Raw genomic sequence first — 22,548 nt, 5'->3', positions numbered from 1 at the left:
CGGTAACTCACGCAAGTAGAACATGGGATCTATTTTCCTCGATATACGGGGGGCATTTGACACAGTTTCACCATACAAGCTGAGCCAAAAATTAGAAAATGTGGGGCTGGGTCCAAAGTTGAATAACTTTCTGTTCAACCTTTCGTCGGAAAAAGCTATGAAATTCAACAATGGTCATGTTCAGCTAAAGCGGACCAGTTTCCATGGACTAGCACAAGGGTCCTGCTTGAGCCCCCTTTTATACAACTTCTACGTCAGTGAAATAGATTCTTGCCTAGCTCCGACTTACAGCATTAGACAATTAGCAGACGACGGCGTCATATCATTTGCAAGCAGAGACGCCGCCGAAATACAACTGGCTTTACAAACCACTTTGGACAATCTTGCCGAGTGGTCTGAAAACCATGGTGTTGTGACCGATCGCTTTGACTCTTAATTCTAGTCTGACCGCCGACCTTCACCCTACATCTTATAATGCACATAAAAATCTAACTCACTAATACTAACATACTAACACACATTATTTACTACTTCCATATACTACATTCTCCCCACTAAACGGAGTTTACCTCACTTCTAATAAAATCCCTAATCTATGACTTATTCTAACGCGGATACTTTAACCTAGGTTGTCCTCGAAGCCTATCTGACCTTCGAAGTGGTGGGGACTTAGACTCACTACGTTTTCTTTTCCGCAATGGTACTATTTCTTTATCTGGTACGTGTATTATCAGGGGTTTTATAAACTTTTTCAATTGATTTACATGGACTAGACGTACGTTACCTTTTAGATTAATAAGGAAAGTTACTGCACTTATTCTTTTCAATATTGTGGCTGGTATCCATCGAACAACCTCTTTAAAATGATTTCGATATAAAACATTTTCTCTTTCGCGAAATTCTAATTTCTTTTGACATCGCTTAATCTCTTCAACTGTTTGTCTCAGAAACTGTGGTATTTTTTCTTATACTTCTAGTTTCATCGGATTCACCTTCCCTTCTAGTGTGAGGCACATAGCATAACATTTTTTTAGCTGGAGTTGCGTTCGTTATGGTACACGGTGAATTTCTATAATTTAATAGGGATTTGTTCACTTTTCGCTGTAACGTTAAGGCTTTGAATCTTTGATCAATAAGATATTTTTTTCTTCTTTGACAGTTCTGATTCCTCTTTCGACCAACCCGTTCGATTGCGGATTATATGGTGGTGATTTCTTTACTTTAACCCCATATGATTCGAGAAACAATGTAAAATATTCTGAATTAAACGGTGGACCGTTATCCGTTACATCCTCTTCTGAAGTATCTATGTATCTATGTTCTGTATCTATGATTTTTTCTTCTGTGAATGCATTCAGTTTTTCAAAATCTTTTTCATCAATTTGTGGTGAATCTTGTAACGGTAATCTACTCATTACATCTGCATTATTCATTGACTTTCCCGGTTTATGTTCGATTTCATACTCATAATTTGTTAAAATAAGAGCCCAACGGTGCAATCTTGATACTGATATTTATGACGTTCCTCTCGACGGATTGAAGATTTCCATAATACCACTATTATCTGTGATTAACTTGAACCTGACACCGAATAGATATTTATGAAACTTTTGTACCCCGAACATTACTGCCAATGCTTCTTTTTGTACTTGCGCGTTTTTTTGTGCTGGTGTAAGTTTCGATGATGCAAAACAAACTGGTTTTTCAACATTCTATACCATATGTGATAATACTGCCCCTACTCCATAAGGGCTTGCATCGACTGCTAATATAATAGGTTTAGACGGATCATATAGTTCTAATATGTTATTTCCCGTTAGTAATTGTTTTGTTTTTTCAAAGGCTATCTGACATTCTCTTGACCATTTGAATGTTGTTTCCTTTCGCAATAACTTGTACAGGACTCAATGCTGAAGAAAGATTAGGAAGAAAACGACTGTAGTAATTTAGCATTCCTAAATATGATTGCAACTGTAACACATTTTTCGGACTTGGAACTTTTAGTACAGCATCGACTTTTGATTTGTTTGGACGTATACCATTTGACGTTATAGTATATCCTAAATAGTCTATCTCACTTTGGAAAAAATGACTTTTTTGCGTTAATTTTAACGTTATGTTTTTCAAGCTTATTTAATACCTCATACAGATTGATTTTACAGTTTTCTTCATCTCTACCTCCAATGATTATATCATCCATATACGCATAACCGTTTGTATTCATGAGAATTTGATCGACTATTGCTTGAAAAATAGCTGGTGCAGAATGTACTCCAAATGGCATTCTCGTATATTTATAAAGACCTTTATGTGTGTTGATTGTGCAAATATTTTGTGACGACTCGGACAATTTAACTTGAAGATAAGCTCCTGTCAAATCTATTTTGCAGAATACTTTCCAGTTCGAAATTTTTGCCAAAATATCCTCTTTTCTTGGTAAGGGATAGTGTTCTACAGTTAGGTATTAATTTATTGTAGCTTAACCATCTAGACAAATACGCACTGATCCATCGCTTTTACACACTACAACTATTGGACTTGCCCATGACGCAGAACGTGTTGGTATCAATATACCTTCTTTAACCAACTCTTCCAAATTTCGCTCGACTTTTTCCGTTAATGCAAATGGGACCGCATATGCCTTATGAAAAATGGGTGACGCATTTTCCTTCAACACTAAGTTAGTCTCAAACCCTTCTATTGTCGTATTCCGATTTTCATCCAATATTTTTGGAAAATTCTTTTTAATTTCATCCATTACTTCGCCTGACGCACCGACTTGACTCTCCGCAAATGTACTTCGCCATCCCGGAAACATTAAATCTAATCCGTTTCTTCCTAACAAGAGATTTACACGCTGTTCCGTAGGTATTACTATTATTTCTAACTGTGCTTCCATTTTGTTCGACTTTACGCATACACTGCCTATTATTTTACAGACAGGAATTATTCTTTTTCCATTCGCAGAAAAAGAGATGCATTTGTACTTTTTAATTCCACCTTTTCCAATTTTTCTCTATAGACATATTCTGGTATAACTGTTACGCAAGCACCGCAATCTATTTCAAATATCATATTCTTTCCGTTCACTTCTAATTCGATTATTTCTGCCGCATTATTGCTTGCTTCATTAGACACGTGATTAAACATTCTTGACCTCTCATTGAACTTTGTGTTCCTACAGCACGTAGACACATGCCCTTTCTTTTTACACACGAAAACAAGGTATATGGATATAGAAGGTAGAGTTGTTTAGAGCAAATTGACATTTCTCGACCTGACATAACAGTTCCATGGTGATCGAGGGGAAGGGTATTGAGAAGAGTGATGGCAGCGTCGGAGGAGGCGCCGGTGGTGGTATCGCTTGCGATTTTTTGACGAAAAATACCACCAAATATCGTCAATCTTCTGTGGAACAACATTTGATATGCGAAGATGACCCATAAATTAGCGAAATTACTCAAGGAACTGAGAATCGAGGCTGTTTGTTCATGTTTGTTGCCCCATACCATATGTTTTTGTAAACAAACTCTGACATAACTCGACTAAAATGTCGCCCTGTCAAATCGATAAAAATTCACCTTCTAAATACATACACCTTGCACGAAAAACATCCACTCTCGCGCTGGACAGGTGTTTGGGTCGTGCGCTCTACCACACCGATAACACGCTCCGTCTTTACGCACACGATCACAGATAATGTACTGCGTACGCTGCTGCTGGTTGTAGTATGGCTCGTTCTTACGCACACGATCTCCTGTTCTTTGCTGCGGTGACTGATGATACATGTGGTGTGGGTGATGATGTCTAACACTGTTGCTCGATGCCGCTCATCGTATTGCTGCCATTTCTCCAACATGTGGTTTCAACCTCATGGCTTCATTGTCATCTTTCGTCGCTTCCCAAGTGCGTGCGATTGCCGTTGGTTTCTCGAATGACAAGTCTTCTTGTCGCAAAAGCTGCTTCCGCAATTCACCATCACGAATGCCCGCTACGAATTGATCACGTAGGGCTTCGTTTAAAAAGTTTCCGAATCTGCACTGTTGCGCCGCTGACTTTAGCATGATGACGTACTCGTGGATCTGCTCACTTTCGTGCAGACAGTTCCGGAATTTAAAACGTTCCGCAACCACACTCACTACCGGACTCAAATACGCTTTTAATAGTTCGCACAGCTTCTCATAAGGCTTCAGACGCGGTTCCTCGGGATCGCACACTTTGCTTGCAACCTTGTACAAGGATGCTCCGCCTAACGTAAGCAAATATCCAGTCTTCTTTTTTTGCTCGACGTTGTTTACTTCGAACAAAACATTTATTCGACACAAATATTCCGTAAAGGATTCGCCTAAAACGAAAGGCTCGACAGACCCGATTAATTGTGCCATTGTACTTTTTCTCTTTTTCCTCGTCGCCAATTTACTGTTGTAACCGATCGCTTTGACTCTTTATTCAAGACTAACCGCCGACCTTCCACTTACATCTTATTATGCACATTAAAATCAAACTCACTAATACTAACATACTAACACACATTATTTACTACTTCCATATACTACGCATGGTAAGTTTTCTGCAACGAAAACTGAGATGGTAGTCTTTTCTCCTTTTAGCGACACGGTAAAAAAATCGGGAAAAAAGACTATTTGACCCGAAAATTGATGTTTTTCTGTATGGAGAAAAGATATCAACTACTGGCTCTCCATATTACCTTGCTTCATACGCAATCTATGAGCGAAGAAACACCGATTTCCTGTAGTGCATAGCATTGTCCAACACAGTGTTAGAATAGAACAGGATGTACCTATACAGGGTTAACAGTAGAAAACGTTCACTCAGCTAAACGGGGCAGTTTGTTCCGATGCTTTCTCTGCACACCCACTGTGCGCAGTGGTGGGTTGTACAGTGTGTGGACACGATATCATCGTTAGTGGTAATAACGTTTTTTGTGTAGTTCTTAGGTGGCAACGGTGCAGTGCAGTTCTGGGTGTGCTTCAAAATATTTGCGTAATCAGTCTTTCAGCTCGAGCATGAACTTGTTGTGATGTCACAGAGTTAATAAATGCTGTTGGCACGGTTAATTGATTGATAAAACAATAACGTCCGTGTTATTCTATCCTCGAAAGTTCTCTCGCTCTGCAACTGATTTTGTACAATTTGTTCAAGTGTTAAGTTTTATCAAGAAAAGCCAGAAACTCTCTTTGGTGGACGAATCGAAAAACAACAGGAACTGTGGCACAGGCGATCCGGCCACCTGAGTTAAAGAGAAGAAGAAGAATATATGGTGTTAGGTCTACCCGCATTGGATTCGGAAAACAACTGGTATTAAATGCGTGTGTGTGTCCTCGGCAAACAAACTAGAGAACCATTTATAAAACGGCGAACTGAACAATCGAGCAGAATTATAGAAATTATACATTCTTATGTATTTGTATATATTTTTATGTATATATTTTTTCATGCAGCAAGTGGGAGTGGAAGGTGAACGTTTTTTTGTCACCTTTATAGACAATTTTAGTCATTTTATAAACACCATTATCTGCTTACAGAGAAAAACGAAGTGTTGCACAAGTTTCGTAAATATGAAACAATGGTCTCTAGGACATGTGGTATCGTTATATCCAAGTTGAGATGCGATAGACGGAGGACAATATCACAAACGTGAATTGGTGGATTGCTGCAAAAGAAAGGGAGTACAAATGGATTTTACTGTGCCTTATTCACCGGAACAAAACGGTACGAGTGAGCAAATGAATAGAAGTCTTGTTGAAAAAGCACGTGCAATGCTTGAAAACAGTGAAGTACACAAAGGACTTTGGGGTGCTGCTATACAAACGGCAGCATACTTAAAATATCATAGCTAATGCTAATGCCCTCCGCAATAATAAACCTTACGAAATGTGGAACAAAAGGAAATAAAATGTGTCCAATTTCAGAGAGTTTGGTTCTAGCGTGTTTGTTCGCCCAAACAATTTCGTTACAAGTTCGATCGAAAATCATGGCGCGGAATAATGCTCAGATATACAATCGGCTATCGCAAGAATTTGCTGCTCGTGATGCTATTTTCCTGGAAGACAAAGTGCGGATGGGCTCGAGTTCCTTAAGAGCAGATAGTTCAAAAGAAACGACAAAAAATGATCACCCGCATGATGAACAATACAGTGAAACCATTTGTCTAAGAATTGAACATGATTTGAATTTACTCATATTTACAACTATTTCGGGAAATACATTTGTACTTATTTAAAGGTTTCCTTCTTTCACGAAGAGTTTACACTATGGGTTTGACGTAAGGTCATGGTCGTTTGGACGAGCTGTTACTAACTTATCAGGCGCTACAACCGCTCTGAAGTCTTGGCCTGCTGCAACAATCCTCGATACCGCTCACAGTTTAGCGTTATCGGCTGCCAATCCGTTATCACGGCTTCCTCGGTGCCACGGCGTTATCACGGCAAAATCCTTCTGACAATCTTCCTCTCGAACGCGGCTAAAAACGCTTCGTCAGTTTTGGACAGAGTCCATGTCTCAGAGGCGTATGTGAGTACTGGGACTATAAAAGTTCTGTACAGTCCCAGCTTCGTCCGTCGCGACAGGTATTTAGAGTGGAGAAGTTTCCTCAGGCTGTAGTATGACCGGTTGGCAGCCAGCACCCGTGCGCGTAACTCAACATCAATGTTGTTGTCGGTGCTGACTTTTGACCCCAGATAGGTGAAGTTTTGGACGACTTCGAACGTGCGGTCACCTATCTGTACATCACCCCTGCGTAAATCAGTGTAATTAGCAGGGCCGCTAGTGGTGCTCTCATCATTTTGGTTTTCGCCTCGTTAATCTCCAACTCGAGGTTCTTTGATACTTTGATAAGCTTCTGCTACCTAGGAAAGCCTCAAACCAATGATGTCATCAGCGTATGCCAGGATCTGGACTGACTTATAGAAGATGGTCCCCGAAGTTTCCACCTCTGAGTCGCAGATGGCTCTCTCTAGCGCCAGATTGAAAAGGAGACAGGCAAACCCATCTCCCTGGCGCAAGCCCTTAGTGGTAGCAAAGGGCCCTGAGAGTTTTCCATCCACCTTCACCTGGCATGTGATGTTGGTCATTGTCATTCTTACAAGCCTGGTAAGCTTGGCCAAAAGAGCTCATTGCGTCATACAGTTTTACCCAGGCTATGCTGTCATATGTGGCATTAAAATCAATGAAGAGATTGTAGGAGTGGAGCTGCTGCTCCGCCATCTTCTCCATGATTTGCCGCATCGTGAAGATCTGGTCAGCTGGGCGAGCTGTTAATAAACAATTTTCTTGATTGGAATACAACCATATGGTGGGAGGATATCCTCCATGTAAGGAAAGTTTCCTGTCCTAACTTATTTTGCATAAAATTTTAAACTAAAGCTTTAAACTAATATTAAGAATGAATCAGTTCATTTAGTTCATTCACAAGGGTTAATTGGATTATAAAGGATACTATTTACAGGGTGGGAGGGCTTTAAAGGAAAGGAAAGCTGGAATAAGAAAAGTAATATGATGGTGAAAGAAGAAAGTGAATAAATTATACAAACAAATTCTGTAATATTGGTGAACAGGATGTCAGACACGATGAGCGTAGACGCACTAAATCTTGCCTGATTCTGTCTTTAATTATTTAATTCTTCTGCGATGGAGTGAAGTTCAACAGTAGGGAATCTATTTGGAAGATTATTTATCATTTTTAGAATTTTTTTTGTACTCTTTTATTGATTTTAGGTTATCGGGGCAGCAAAAGCCCCAGACATTTGCCCCATAGGTAATTGTTGGAAGTATTACCTGTTTGAAAAGTACCATCATACTGGACAAAGAGAGAGAGGATCTACGTTTTATAAGTGGGTGGAGACTCATCAGTAGACCTAACGTTTTTGTTTTTATTGTGTGAGTATGTTATTTGAAGGACAATTTTCTGTCAAAGATCATACCCAGGTACTTTACAGTTGGGCTCCATGGTACAGTAATGCCTTGCAAGTTCAGTTGCTTCATACATTGAAACCAGTGAAGAGGGAAATACGGAAAGTGTATATGATAGCGCTTTGAGCGATACCGTGAATGTTCCTGAAGAAGCATATACAAACAAAAGCCACGTTTGCAGTGATGAAAAGGAGTTTCAACAGTTGGTGCCATCAGTTGGTTCAATTGTCATCAGTTGATGCCACGAAAAGAGCTACAAAAAGCCAACTCGCAGCAACATGGTGGGCTGCCACAACGTTTTTCCGAGTATGTTCTGCAAGCAGTCAATACTTCGGAGAGTTACCTCTCAACTGTACAAGAAGCTATGGATTCCGTTGACGGACTTGCCGGTCGGTAAAACAGCCATTGGAAGCAAATGGGTGTTCAAGAAGAAGCTTGATGAAACAGGTACGACAATACGGTACAAAGCAAGGTTGGTAGCACAGGTTTATTCGTCAAAACCCGGAATAGATTTTCACGAAGTATATGCTCCTGTAACCAAGTATACTTCAATAAGAACCATATTAACGATAGCAGGAAGACATAAACTAATTCTGAGGAATATGGATGTTAAAACAGCTCATCTAAACAGCTTATATAATGAAGGGCTGAGTTAGGAGAAAACATAACGAAACCTTTAACTTTATACGAGGCATGTTTAACTTTTGCCAAGAGATCAGGTAAAAGATCAAAACACATTGAAACTTTTTGTTATGGTCCAACCTGGCTCGGTAGATCTGTCACGGGAACTCCACGGTGACATGCAACGGTCACCGGTTCATGTGTGAGTGCGATCTACTGTAGCATCCCTGCTATACATCAGAAAAACACCTCATTAAAAACATACATTTTATAAACACGTGCGAAGAAACGGTCAATCACACCACAACCTTATGCAATAACTGTTTAAACTCAAGTAACCTATACCCCACCAAGAACTGCCAGAATTCAGTCAGAAAATTTGACCAAACACCCATTGCAATAAGAACATTAAAAACCGACTAGCGCACTCGGCTAGCGAGATGCGCAATCCAATACGAAACCAAATCAACCAATGCACCAAACATCGTACGGTGTAGAGAGTGGTCAGCAACTAAACGTAAAACTTTATCCACTCCGAACCATCGCAAACAAATAGAACAAAACATACATAATCATAACGACACATTTTATGCAAGCGTAGCAATCGATTGCACCACGACCGAGCAACTCGTTCGATCGCCCCGAAACAAGCAAATCAATGAATGATAATTGCATATCAGCAGGTTAACGAATAGACAAACGGAAACAACTCAAACCAAAATCCCATAAGTAACTTGATTTTTTTGCTTACAACGAAGCCCTATCAACCAAGACGATGTAAGCAATAAACCGATATGAAAAACAGTTTATAAACTAAGAATTTTGGTATAAATAAAGCTGTCTTTCCCAGCCAACGAGAGAGAGTTGGTTCAGGGTTGAGACTTGAAGCAACTCAAAATCTGACGTCCAATTCCTTTCAAGAGCTTTGAGAGTCCCCTTACTCAAGGTAAGGCCTCAAAGACTCCGACCAGCCAGTAAGGGATGTTCCCTCTGAATATCTAGAGTCGCCTGGCCGACTCAACGCCGATGAGCTTCGTGTGTCCCCCTACCAAAGTTAAGGCCTCGATGTCTTCAACAATCCAGTAAGAAAGATTCTCATCTAGAATCTTCACGATTGCCTGGGCAGTCGATAAAGGAAAGAATTGGTCCGCTCAGCCGCTTGAAGTTTGTCGTTCTCGCCACGATCCGAATGAACCCCGTAAGTACGGCGCGACTCAAAACGCACATGCGTCACAAGTGCGCAAAGTCCCGTCGCGTAAAAAGACCGAGAGATCCCGCGTATAGCATGGAGACCGTTGTTCCATATAACATATAACACTATCGGGAGGGAGGTCAGCGAACGAGCGTGAGCGTCCGTGTGAGAGATTTAGTATCAGATTCGGCCTAGCGTGCAAGCGGTTATCTATGCTTGATTCGATGTATTTGCTGCGTCCGTGCGCTTGATGTTTTATTGGCGTGAATTGTATACGTGTGAAAATTTGATGTGATTAATTTAAGTCGGTTTGAGAGTAAAAAATAATACAATTGAAGAGTATTGAGAAAGCGTCCACTAGTGAAGGGAAAGTACCGTTGGATCTGGTGGTTCGGAACAAATGCAATAATATAACGCACCTGACCCGGTACAAAAATGAAAAATACCTGCATACAACAGGTACAAATTTATCCCTATTCCTGGAAAGAGTTTGGAAATTTGTTAGAATTTTTAGACAAATCTTATTTTTTACATTTTATGTTTTACTTTTAATAAAATCAACTTGATGTTTTAAAAACAAAATTTCACTTGCAACGACCAGTTACTTTTCCCGGTAACGAAAACGTGGATCGTTACTTGTTCCTGGCAAAACGCGTGAGAGCAACAGAGAAGACGTATTTGACACATATGCCTCGCACAAGGGTAACAGAGAGAGCAACGAATACATGTCCCGGCAACGAAATGCGGATCGTTACTTGTTCCTGGTAAAATGCATGCAACAAAGAAGTAAATGGCTTGTTTTTTATTTACTTGTTTACAATTTAGGTATGACGGGCTTGCACTGCATTATCAACGCCGTAAGTGTTGAAAAATTACATATGCACAATGAAAATGACAAAAAACAACAATTAACCAGGCATTTCCTCCCTGTTTTTTGTCTTATCCCGGGCATACTCGGCTGTGGATGAGTGAAGATTGTGGTGTGGTTGTCCAGGTCTATTGCGGTGGTTCTATTGAAGTACTATTGGAGGATGTTCGATGTTTTGGTACGTGTCTATTGCTGTCTGTTGATACGATGGTGGTAGAGGTGTGCTTGTAAAGTACACTACTTGTACCAGGGAAATTTTTGGCAGGATATTTGAATGATTTAACAACAACTAAACAATCATTTTAACCGAGCATGCCCGGGATATGGAAAATAACTAGGAGGAAATGGCTAGTTAATTTTGTTAATTTTGTTTAATTGTTTCTTTTCGTGAATTAAATTCACATTCACCACATGCGGTGGTAACAATACGGCGTCGGTCCGTACCTAAAAGCCTAAAAGCGAGCAAGCGAGTGTCTCTCTGTTTTATTCTACACAGCAAATTCTTCTTAACAGTTACCAATACTGGTCTATGAACCATAGAACAGGTACTTGCATCGGTTAATTTTTTCTATGCTCTAGTTTAGCAAATGCTGATTGATGATTTTCACAGCTGAAGGAAGAACATAAAGTATTTAGGAAATTCGATGTGAGACGAAAACTATCCAGGGTAACGGAGAAAAGGCCAACATTTTGTATAGTTCGAAATCGATTTCATCTGTTTGAAATCTCCCGTGGCTCACGACCTTCTAGGCTGGTCAATAGGCTCATGCGATCAGCCTAAACCGGTGTGCACATGCTAGTTTGCCCAAACAGAACTGGGCAACGACGTATCCAAACACAAACTTGTATCCATACGCAGGTTTGCACCAATCGAACGAATCAAACAAACATCTCTTTGTGTCTGTTGACACTGATTAAAGTTATATGGCGGTGGTAGTGAACACCCTCCATATGATACGCACATCGCCATGTGGCGATGTTGGCATGTTTGGCTTGAGCATTCACGTTTACTCAATCCAATTTTTTGGCATGTACAACCCAACTAGCAAACGTGGTATCATATGAACGTGTAAATCAGCATTTAATGCGTGGAAGAGGTTATAGAAAGTGTTCTACTAACAGCTTCTGTCTACCGTCTACCATCTACCAGAAGAGCTAAAATTTATGATTTTGCATGTCAATATTTATAGACTTGTTACCTTCTAATGTATCGGAATCACTGTACCTCCGTAGCGAGGACTGACTACTATCAACGCACGTGGTATTATGAAATCTGGAAAGCCGTTAAATTGCCGGCATGATCATGTAAGCCATTAAGCCAAGAAACCATACGTTCGAACAAAACGTAAACTACTCACTTTTATTACGGTTACACTCCTACACTTTTACACACGGTTATTACACTTTTATTACAACTTTATTACGGTTTTGGGTGCTGCTTTTCGCACTGTGTTGGTGATGATCACTTTTTTATCGAGTACGAGCTGTACCGATGCTGGAACGTTAGCTACTGCCACTTATTTGTAGTTCTCGTTGGTGCACACGCATGCAACACTCTTTAACAGCGACACTATTTCACCGACTTTAGCACTCAAGACCTTTGCGCACATGGGCAGTATGGACTGACGATTCCTATTGCCGAAAGCTTCAGACCGGTTCAATCTTATATAGACAGCACAAATGTATGAAATGAGCCACGTTGCCGTTACTTTTTTCATCGCCACAACCAAGGCTGATAAGACGGCACTATGGTGCGGGATGGAATATCCGTTGCCAAAAACTCTTTTCCGATGTTCGGTTTTTGATGGTGTCGAATGATTTTTTTAAGCATTGATATCAATGCTCAAATTTGCAGATTTTGCAAATTTATACGGGAGTTGTTTTCAAAATTAAAATTAATAAATTTCATACTTGCTGTGTTCAATGCAGCGTTAATTTATTGTTATTTTATTTATATGTTTATTATAACGGCTTGGCGCCGTAGGGTGTTAAATGTATTATTATATTTTTGGCATTTTATTTGGAATTCAATTTTTGGTTATTGTTTTGATTTTTTGAATTATAATAAACAACATTGGCATCTTTTCGGTGTGCCATATCACTTGATCGATTTTTAAACTTCCAGCGCCTGTTTAGCCCAATAGAAGGAAAGTCGTCATTCGCAAAGGTAGGGAAGGAAGCTAGCCTTCTATATTTCAAATTCAAAACATTCTCATTGGTTATCTTCTTCTTCTGTGGCACTACAACCTCGAGAGGTCTCGGCCTGCCATTTCTGGCTTTCTGTGACTTATTTTTACCCGTAGAAAAGTAGTCAGCCTTTCGTACGGGGAGGCGGTCTGGATGGGACTTGAACCCCGGCCCTGCCGTGTGAAGACCGGCGCCGCTGTCACCTCGGCCACCGGACCGCCCCCTCTCATTGGTTATAGATGCTGCAAATATTTAATCGCGATCAATACTTAATTCTGTAAAAAACGTTAAATTTAACTTTACTTTGTTTCGGAAGTATTAACAGACCAAAGGCAGAAGACCGACACAAATAACGATCTTGTCCGTTCGGCAGGCGGTTTTTGAATGCTCAGCCGACGTTTTCTATGTATTTCCACTTGACATTTCTAAATAAAGATATATACAGATATATACAAACATAAGGTACTTATAACTATGGGAGCCTACAATTCAATGATTGTTTGTTAAGATTGTCTGCGCCTGGTGTCCTTCGCTTTTTGGCAGCGACATTTTAAAATAATTTTAAAAGTCGGTCGCTGGCTCGCAGCGCAAACTAGAATTTGCGAAGAAATGCGGTCAGTTTTTGGCATGTCTCCATACAAAACTCACAGCAGTTTTTCGCAAAATCGTAGTTGCGCTTCGTGTGGACCAGCTTTAAGACATAAATCAGAAACTAATGTTCTGCTAGAATTTCAAATGCATTTGCCGATCATCGATTGCCGTTTATACGTTTTATGAGCCCATTTATGGTTTTCTGTCTACAGCTTGGTTTACCCTTTGTTTTACTATGAATATTATTGGCTGAGTCATGACATACTTAACAGAACTCCCTGATTTGTTTTTCAAATTTGGACCTCCCTTGCCGCATAGTGCAAAATATCTGTTACCTATTCCAAGTAAAACAACTAATCGGAATGGGAAATATGCTTGTAGCAATAAATATTAATCAGGATTTCCAGGAATTGTAGAGCAAGATAAGCTCACTGCTATAAATTCATATTATTGGCCCACTCGGCTCTGCAGAAAGAAGAGTCTAACGCCTTTCTCAACCTTCTAACATAATCTCCTTAGGTATAATCTGGATTTCAGCTTTTTTGTTAAACCCTCTGTATTATATCTGCTATACATCTCAAATACTTTTATGAAAACATACATTTCTGAAACACGTAAAAAGAAAAGGTCAATCACAACACAATATTTGGCAAAGACTTCACCAAACTCATTAAAAACCCGCCCAGCGCACTCGATTATCGAATGGCGCAATGTAAAACGATACCATATCAAAGCAATCAACACACCAAACATCAAGGGGGTCGCGAGTTCAGTTAGTGGTTAGCAATTCATGGTTAGCAACCATGACAAAGCAAATAACATTACTAACATAATAGTTTCCGACACACTTTTAATAAACAGGGCAATCGATCGCTCGAGGCAATCGATAAATTTATCTCCGTTCGTAAAACTCTCCGTAAGAAATTTGAAAAATCAGAAAGTTAACATACAGACTGTAATATGGAGGATATACGGTCGCCATGTAACATGGAGCAAAACGGTCGACATGTAATATGCGGGATCTATCGGGCTTTTAACGCGACGGGCCTATGCGCATATGCAATTTGTACCACGCCGTACTTACGTGGTTCATTTGGGTTTCGACAAGAGTGACGAACAGCAACTTGCTGAGTGAACCAAATCTTCCCTTTATCGACTGTCCAGGCAATCGTGAAGATTCTAGATGAGAATCTTCCTTACTGGATTGGTGGAGACATCGAGGCCTTACCTTCGGTAGGGGGACACACGAAGCTCATCGGCGTTGAGTCGGCCAGGCGACTCTAGATATTCAGAGGGAACATCCCTTACTGGCTCGTCGGAGTCTTTGAGGCCTTACCTTGAGTAAGGAGACTCTCAAAGCTCTTGAAAGGAATTCGACGTCAGATTTTGAGTTGCTTCAAGTCTCAGCCCAGATCCAACTCTCTTGTTGGTTGGGAAAAACAGCTTTATTTATACCAAAAATTTCTTAGTTTATTACTTAGTTTTCAATTTACTTAATTTAGGTTGAGTTTATGTTAATTTTAAAATAACTTTTCCTATTTGAATGGTTACATTGTCTAATAGTTTTTTTTTCTGATTGGCGACAAGAGCAAGAGTGTCGAATTTCGTTTGGATGGATGGACTTGTGTTATTGTTTGTTAGTTCGAATAAGTCTTGTTTTGTTTGTTCGTTGAACAGCAAGGTCTAAAAATTTGCTTACATTAACGTTCCGCATGGAGACAAGAACTTAAGGTTCATGGCGCAAAAAAAGTGTTGCGTTACGTTGCGCAATTTTGGTTCGATATGGGTTGGGTGGCTTGCTCCAGTTTAATTGTTGATTTACCGTTTCTGCGCCTGATACCTGTGCGCCGGGCGTTTGCTTCTGTTTTGTTCGTATCATGTTGCATTGCGTCACTCGCTAGCCGAGAGCGCTAGTCGGTTTTTAATGTTCTTAATGCAATGTTTGGGTGTTTGGTCAAATTTGCTGAGTATGCTGTTCTTGGTGGGGTATAGGGTGCTTGAGTTTAAATAATTGTTGCGTAAGGTTCTGGTGTGATTGACCGTTCCTACGTTCGTGTTTATAAAATGTATGTTTTCATGAGGTGTTTTTGAGATGCAAAGCAGGGATGCTACACCTCCCTTCTTTTGTTGAATAATGTTATGATTGAGTATGGTCTGGCGAAAGAATAACATTATTCACCTATGTCGGTTTTAAACGATTTTTGTGTACTACTGTTGTTTTGTTAGAAATGTTGTGTTTGATTTTGCAGATTACATTTCCTACCTCTATTACTGTGAAAGGTCCTATGTAGACTGGATCTAGCTTGCTTCGGTTTTCATTTGTTAAATATACTTGGTCTCCAGGCTTGATAATTATTGGGTTGTTTTTTTGTTAAGTATAGCTTGTTTCTTTTCCTTAGCTGCAATGAGATTTTTCCTGGCTATTTCGTTTGATTTTTGAAGTTTATATTTTATTTCATAATAGTATTGCTCTATGTTATACAGTGGATCGACTTTTGATTTGTATATATCTTGTGGTAGATTTGCTTGGCTTCCAAAGAGTAGTTCATATGGTGTAAATTTTGTTGCTGTGTGAATGGTTGTAGTATATACAAATTCGTAAAATTTCGTCCATTGGTCCCAATCTGTTGCGAACGCGAAAAAATAAAATTGAGCTAAACTGACTGGCATGCAAGAGTTAGATGAACAATTTTAAATTACTAAATATCTTTCGTTTAGTATAAATTTTCACCGGAAAATATTATTTTAGGAAAACAACCTTAAGTCACAGAGAGGCCTCATACCGTGAGAAAGACGAAATTGTGGTAACGTGTCAGGGTACGTCATAAAATATCTCGAAAAAAGGACAATATCCCGACATATAGAAATCATAAATAAAGGTCATGTGGTAAAATACGAGTGAGGCTCTCCTATGTAGCAGAAGCTTATCAAAGGATCGAGCATGCGGCACAGAACCTCGGGTTGGAGATTAACGAGGCGAAAACCAAAATGATGGTGGCACCACCAGCGGCCCTGCTAACAAACACTGATTTACGCAGGGGTGATGTACATTTAGGTGACCGCACTTTCGAAGTCGTCCAAAACTCCACCTATCTGGGGTCAAAAGTCAGCACCGACAACAACATTGATGTTGAGTTACGCGCACGGGTGCTGGCTGCCAACCGGTCATACTACAGCCTGAGGAATCTTCTCCACTCTAAATACCTGTCGCGACAGACGAAGCTGGAACTGTACAGAACTTTTATAGTCCCAGTACTCACATACGCCTCTGAGACATGGACTCTGTCCAAAACTGACGAAGCCCTCTTAGCCGCGTTCGAGAGGAAGATGGTCAGAAGGATTTTTGGCCCCGTATGTGTGGAAGGACAATGGAGGAGCCGCTACAACGACGAGCTCTACGAGCTGTACGATGATCTCACTATCGTACAGCGCATTAGACTCGCCAGGCTCCGGTGGGCTGGTCACGTCATGAGCATGATACCGGACGACCCAGCCCATAAAGTCCTTTTGGGCCGTCCACAAGGACAGAGGAGGCGTGGTAGGCCCAAATTGAGATGGAGTGATGGCGTTGATGCGTCCGCCAGAACGGCCGGGATAACGGATTGGCAGACGACGGCGCTGAACCGTGAGCGGTATCGAGGATTGTTGCAGCAGGCCAAGACCGCAAAGCGGTTGTAGCGCCTGATAAGTAAGTAAGTAAGGTAAAATACGAGAGTAAAGAACATGGGCCGAAAAAGGATAACGCTAGAGCCCAACGCATACATTATCTTTGCACAATTAGTTTCACGAAAAAACGACCAACGCGAAGATCAAGGCACGGTCGTAGTGCAGTGAAGGTAAGATCACTCAACGAATAGGACAGTAATCATACGCACTTGAGCTACAGATGCGCGATGCATTACCCATGGTCATAAAACGACAGGGTAACGTTAGCTGCAATTGCCAGACATTGTAACATTATATCTACAACGAAACTAACAGACCTCCTACACTAGCAGACGTCAGGCAGGGATCAAACGCATCGGCATACCGAGTTAGGATAAAGGAGATCGATGTAATGCTATGTTGGAAGTGAGAATGCGACCAACCACTCACGCACTCTCTCTGGAGTAAGTCGCTCTTGCTGCAGTTAACGAGAAGTGAGTGGAACCGATCTTGGTCCCAAAGATCGTGTTCTCGGCTCGAGGACTTGACATCGGGACGGCACGGCGAACACATGCAAATAAACGGGATAAGGGCAGTGCCCCATAGCATTTAATAATTTGTGTTCGTGTAGATTTAACTCTCGGCCCGTTTTCTAATATCACACGGACATAAAATGCTATTTCATGTTCTTTTTTCCACAGAATTGTAGTATATAAGACAGGATTTTTTGAGAATAGAATTAACTTGTTATCCAGACCTGAACAGAGAAGCTTGTGCGTTTCATAAGCAGGGTTTCTTTTACAGATCCGGGAAAGTTTCACCTTTCCCTTCCCTCCGGATGTTGGTCCCGCTCTTTGGTGTCTCCCCACTCCGTCGGAAGAATTAGGCGAAAATAAGCCAAGCAAGAACCGCGGTTAGATACTTCTCCTGATTATCCAGGAAAAAAGGTTAATCGTCTGATCGAGCTACGGCATTCCCGTTGTCCACACCGAGTTAGTGAAGTGCGAGTCCGCCGCTAAAAACTTCTCTTGGTTATCCAGGAAAAAGGTTAGCCGCCTGATTCAAGCAACTCTGACCAGGAATCTGCGCGGAGATCTCCAAATCGACCATTCCTTCGCGTGGTCGGTTCAACAACGGTTCGTTATCGAACTCACACACGTCTTCGTACGCAACGACACCGTCCGGCCCGCACTAACAACACCATATCACGGACCATATCAAGTTCTCACACGAAATCCCAAGTCGTTTCAGATATTGCTGCATGGGCATCCCTCTATGGTTTCTGTGGATCGCCTGAAGCCGGCCTATACGGCTGAGGAACCACATTCGCCAGACAACCAGCTACAGATGAACCATGAACACGTTACTCCAACGTCTCGGCCACCGCCAAACGAACAACGACAGATGAACCTGGACCACGACACTCCAACGCGCCAATTGTCGTCACCCGAACAGCAGCGTACCGGCCCGACGCACACCCTACCAACGCCACGTACATCGTCGCTACAACAGACTGGACCACCACCACCTATCTTACGACGTGAAGATACAAAGATATCGACCGGTGTCACCAGATCAAATCGGAAAATGATCATTCCTCTACGTTACCGATGACACCGCTCTAAGAGGGGAGTACTGTAGCGACCGTTGTAAGTCGCAAAACGATGACCGAGACCAGCGACCGCTGTGCTGAGCACACAACCTGGCATCTGTCAGACAGGGTTCCGGTAGCATAGAAAAAAATCGTTCATTCTCTCTCGTGGCTTCACTCTGTTCAGTTCGGTCCAATAAACTTTGACGAAATCACAAATTAAAAAAGTAGTACCTATTTTGTGAATAGGGTGCTAAATACTATGTGTTCCAGATTTGGATGGAGGACTTCTTTCAGTGCGCAAGGGCTTGAAGGTTGTGTTACAGGAAGCGGAGTGCAACATCATAACGGCTAACGGGCAAGTGGCAGCAGTAGCTGAACTAAACAAGAATCTGCCTGCCCTGAAAATCGCAGAAAGCGCGAAAATGAGCGTGGATTCAGGCCATTTGTCGAACTGCGAGCATACATGGTATCGTCGAATGGGCATCGGCATCCGGAAGAGCTGTAGCGAATCAAAAAGGAAGAACTCGGTGAAGGACTAAAAATGCAAGACTGCGACATAACGGAAGTATGTGAGTATTGTTTAAGAGGAAAAATGACCAGATATAGTTTTCCCAAAACATCACAAAGCCGATCCAGACGCATCCTTGATGTGATTCATACCGATGTATGTGGGTCAGTGTGGAACATAACTCCTAGTGGGTTTAAGTATTTTATGACACTAGTAGATGATTTTAGCCGTAATACGGTGATATTGCTACTGAGACAGAAATCGGATGTGGCGAGTTGTATTAAGCGTTACGTTGCACATGTTCAAACCCGGTTCGTTAGAAAGCCAGTCGCAATCCGTTCAGATGGAGGAGGATAATATATGAATCGAGAGCTGCAATCGTTTTATGAAGCAAAGGGAATCCATGCTCAGTACACCGTAGCTTACTATCCTCAACAGAATGGTGTCGCAGAACCAAAAAACAGATCATTAAAAGAAATGGCTACTTGCATGTTACTAGATGCAGGACTCGATATCAAGTATTGGGGCGAGGCAATAGTAACTACAAGTTATTGTTGTGATAGCAACAGATGTGCCATGCTATTTTCACCATTGCAAGGGCTGACAACAGCAACTGTCATTTCTGACAGACTAGCCACTTCCCATCACGCTTAGTATCCTTTGACTGGTTCCCTTCGAGTCAACTGTATAAAGCGTGCGCTAATCGGTCTAGCTTAATAAAACTATTTTTCTGTTGTTCTGATGAACTCATCCTTGTTATTTGTGCAAATTACTCTGCCCAACAGTTATTTGCAAAACAGATTGCCGTCGCGCTCGGTTGCTCGCACACCATTCGGATTGTGGTTTGAAAGCAAGCCAGTTCTTGATCATTTGCGAGTTTTTGGGAGTCCAGCATATGTTCATATACCAGATGTAAAAAGGCAAAGTTTTAATGATAAAGCTCGTAAACTGACATTCGTGGGATACTGTGACGACCGAAAAGCATATCGATTCCTAGACACCAAAACCGATCAGATAACAATCAGTCGAGATGAGATGAGGCACAAGTCGACAGAGGCTGAAACTCCTACTCCAAAAGTTAATTATGAATTTATTGTATCTCACCTCAACACCAGTCAGTCCAATGACATCGGCAGTGACGTTCAGGAGGAGTCAAATGATGTACTTGAGTCGGAGCCCAATGGGGCAGTTAATTCTCAAACAAGAAGACCAAGCGAAACAGGTGGTTCTGATGATGGTGAGTGGGAAAGTGCAGAAGAGGATCACGCATATGACGATGAACGATCTACTGATACAGTTCAACAAAGTTTGAAGCGAAGCACCAGAGGAGTTCTTCCTCGATATTTGAAAGATTATGAGGTGAATTTAGCAGTTGCCATGAAAGATGAACCCGTCAGTTATGAAGAAGCTATAAGTGGTGCAGAAGAAGATTTATGGAAAGCAGCAATGACTGAGAAATATGAATCGCTTCAAAAGAACGAAACATGGTCTCTAGTAGGATTACCATCAGAACGAATACCTATCGGTTGTAAATGGGTACGTAAGAAAAAGGAAGATAGTGATGGTAATGTCACGCGTTTCAAAGCACGACTTGTGGCGCAGGGGTTTTCACAACGGTATGGTGAAGATTATGATGCTGTGTGTTGCGCCAGTGGCTACTCAAACAACACGACGAATCTTGTTGACAATTTCCGGATATAAACGTATGTCAGTACGGCATATTGATGCTAAATCAGCGTATTTGCATGGTCAACTACAAGAAACCATTTACATGAAGCAACCGGAAGGATTCATAAAACCAGGCACAGAGAAGCTTGTGTGTAAATTAGAACGTAGCTTGTATGGGTTGAAACAGGCAGCCAGAGTATGGCATAACACTCTTGGTGAAATTCTAACAGGAATGAATTTAAAAAAATCTAGATCAGACCCCTGTTTGTATGTTAAGATGATGCCAGGAGGAGCACGTGTCTATTTACTGATCTACGAGGCCTGACAATAAAGTAAGGTCTCCAATTTTTTTTCATAGAAAATGACATTTATTTACAAAAAGCGATACACCGTTGGAAAGGTCAAGGTCTTGGCTACTTTTCTACATAATCACCATTTTTTTCCAACACCTTGCGCATCCGCACGATGAACTTGTCTATGCCGGCAGAATACCACTCTCCGTCCGCCTCGCGCTTGACGCTTGATGTTTCGGCACCCATCGGGCAGAAACTTTGTGATACTGCAAGTTGTTCACAAGAATATGACGGATGTTTCGCTGCTACACACTCCTCCAAGCTTCTCTTCCAAGTCCCTAATTGTCGCACGGCGGTTTTTGAGCATTTCTGCCTCCACTGCTTGAACAATCGCATCCGAGACCTTCGGTCGGCCACTTCTCTCCTCGTCGTGAACATTAGTGCGCCCGGAATTGAACTCGCGGCTCCACTTACGCACGTTTTTTATGTCCATACACTTTTCCCCGTAAACTTCAACTAGTTGACGATAGAATTCAATAGGTGTCACCTTTTTCGCACTCAAAAAACGTATTACAGAACGCAATTCGCACTTGGACGCTGACGCACTTGGGGTACCTCCATTGTTTACGGCTGCTCAGCCAAGACTGAGCGGTCGGGAAGCCTCACCCAGCAGCAAAGTGGTAGTGGGGGAACCAAGGAACACGGCGGTGTTGCCAGATTTCGCCTAGAGCGTGATCCGGCGAAATTGCAGCGTTGGAGACCTTACTCTATTGTCAGCACTCGTATGTAGACGACATGTTAGTAGCAAGCACAAGTGATAGTGAAATTATAACAGTAGAGAGAGAGCTACAGAAACATATTGAACTAACATCACTTGGAGAAGTAAGAGATTTCCTGGGAATCCGAGTGTCAAAAAACACAGACGGTTTCTATTCATTGGATCAAGAAATTTTTATAAAGAAGGTTGCGAGCCGTTTTGGACTTGAACAAACTAAGGGATCGAACATTCCAATGGACACTGGTTACTATAGAGTTTGAGAAGGAAGCAGAAAGTTGCCAAACAATGAGCTATATCACAGTTTGGTAGGATCATTGCTGCACATAACCGTAAACACTTGCCCCGACATAGCCGTCAGTGTGTCCATATTGAGCAGACAAGTCAGCAGTCCAACTGAAGCAGATATGGTGGAACTGAAGCGTGTGGTCAGATACCTGTTGAAGACCAGTAATTACCAGCTAACGTTGACAACAAATCACAAAGAACCGTTAAAGCTCTGTGGATTTAGTGACGCCGACTGGGGTGGAGATAATTTTGATAGGAAATCTAATACTGGTTTCTTATTTCAGCTTGGCAAAGCTACAGTTTGCTGGGCTAGTCGGAAGCAATCGTGTGTTTCGTTATCAAGCATGGAAGCAGAGTACGTGGCGTTGTCGGAAGCGTGCCGAGAG

At 41.5% G+C, this 22,548-nt stretch overlaps 1 protein-coding gene across 1 annotated transcript in view; it reads right to left on the bottom strand.

Moving 5' to 3' along the window:
* The window catches only part of LOC118507917, a 38,458-nt gene extending 16,888 nt beyond the window's left edge, over positions 1–21,570 (bottom strand). Inside the window, exon 1 of the mRNA XM_036047218.1 lies at positions 21,240–21,570. Within this exon, the coding sequence (XP_035903111.1) occupies positions 21,240–21,537 (298 nt within the window). The 5' untranslated portion in view covers positions 21,538–21,570. The remainder of the gene's footprint in view (positions 1–21,239) is intronic.
* Between the last annotated feature and the right edge of the window lie 978 nt (positions 21,571–22,548).

Source organism: Anopheles stephensi, chromosome 2 (assembly GCF_013141755.1).
Source record: "Anopheles stephensi strain Indian chromosome 2, UCI_ANSTEP_V1.0, whole genome shotgun sequence".
In the NCBI taxonomy this organism is placed as follows: domain Eukaryota; kingdom Metazoa; phylum Arthropoda; class Insecta; order Diptera; family Culicidae; genus Anopheles; species Anopheles stephensi.
Note: the sequence above shows the minus strand (reverse complement) of the source record. Positions and strands in the feature narration are given on the sequence as shown.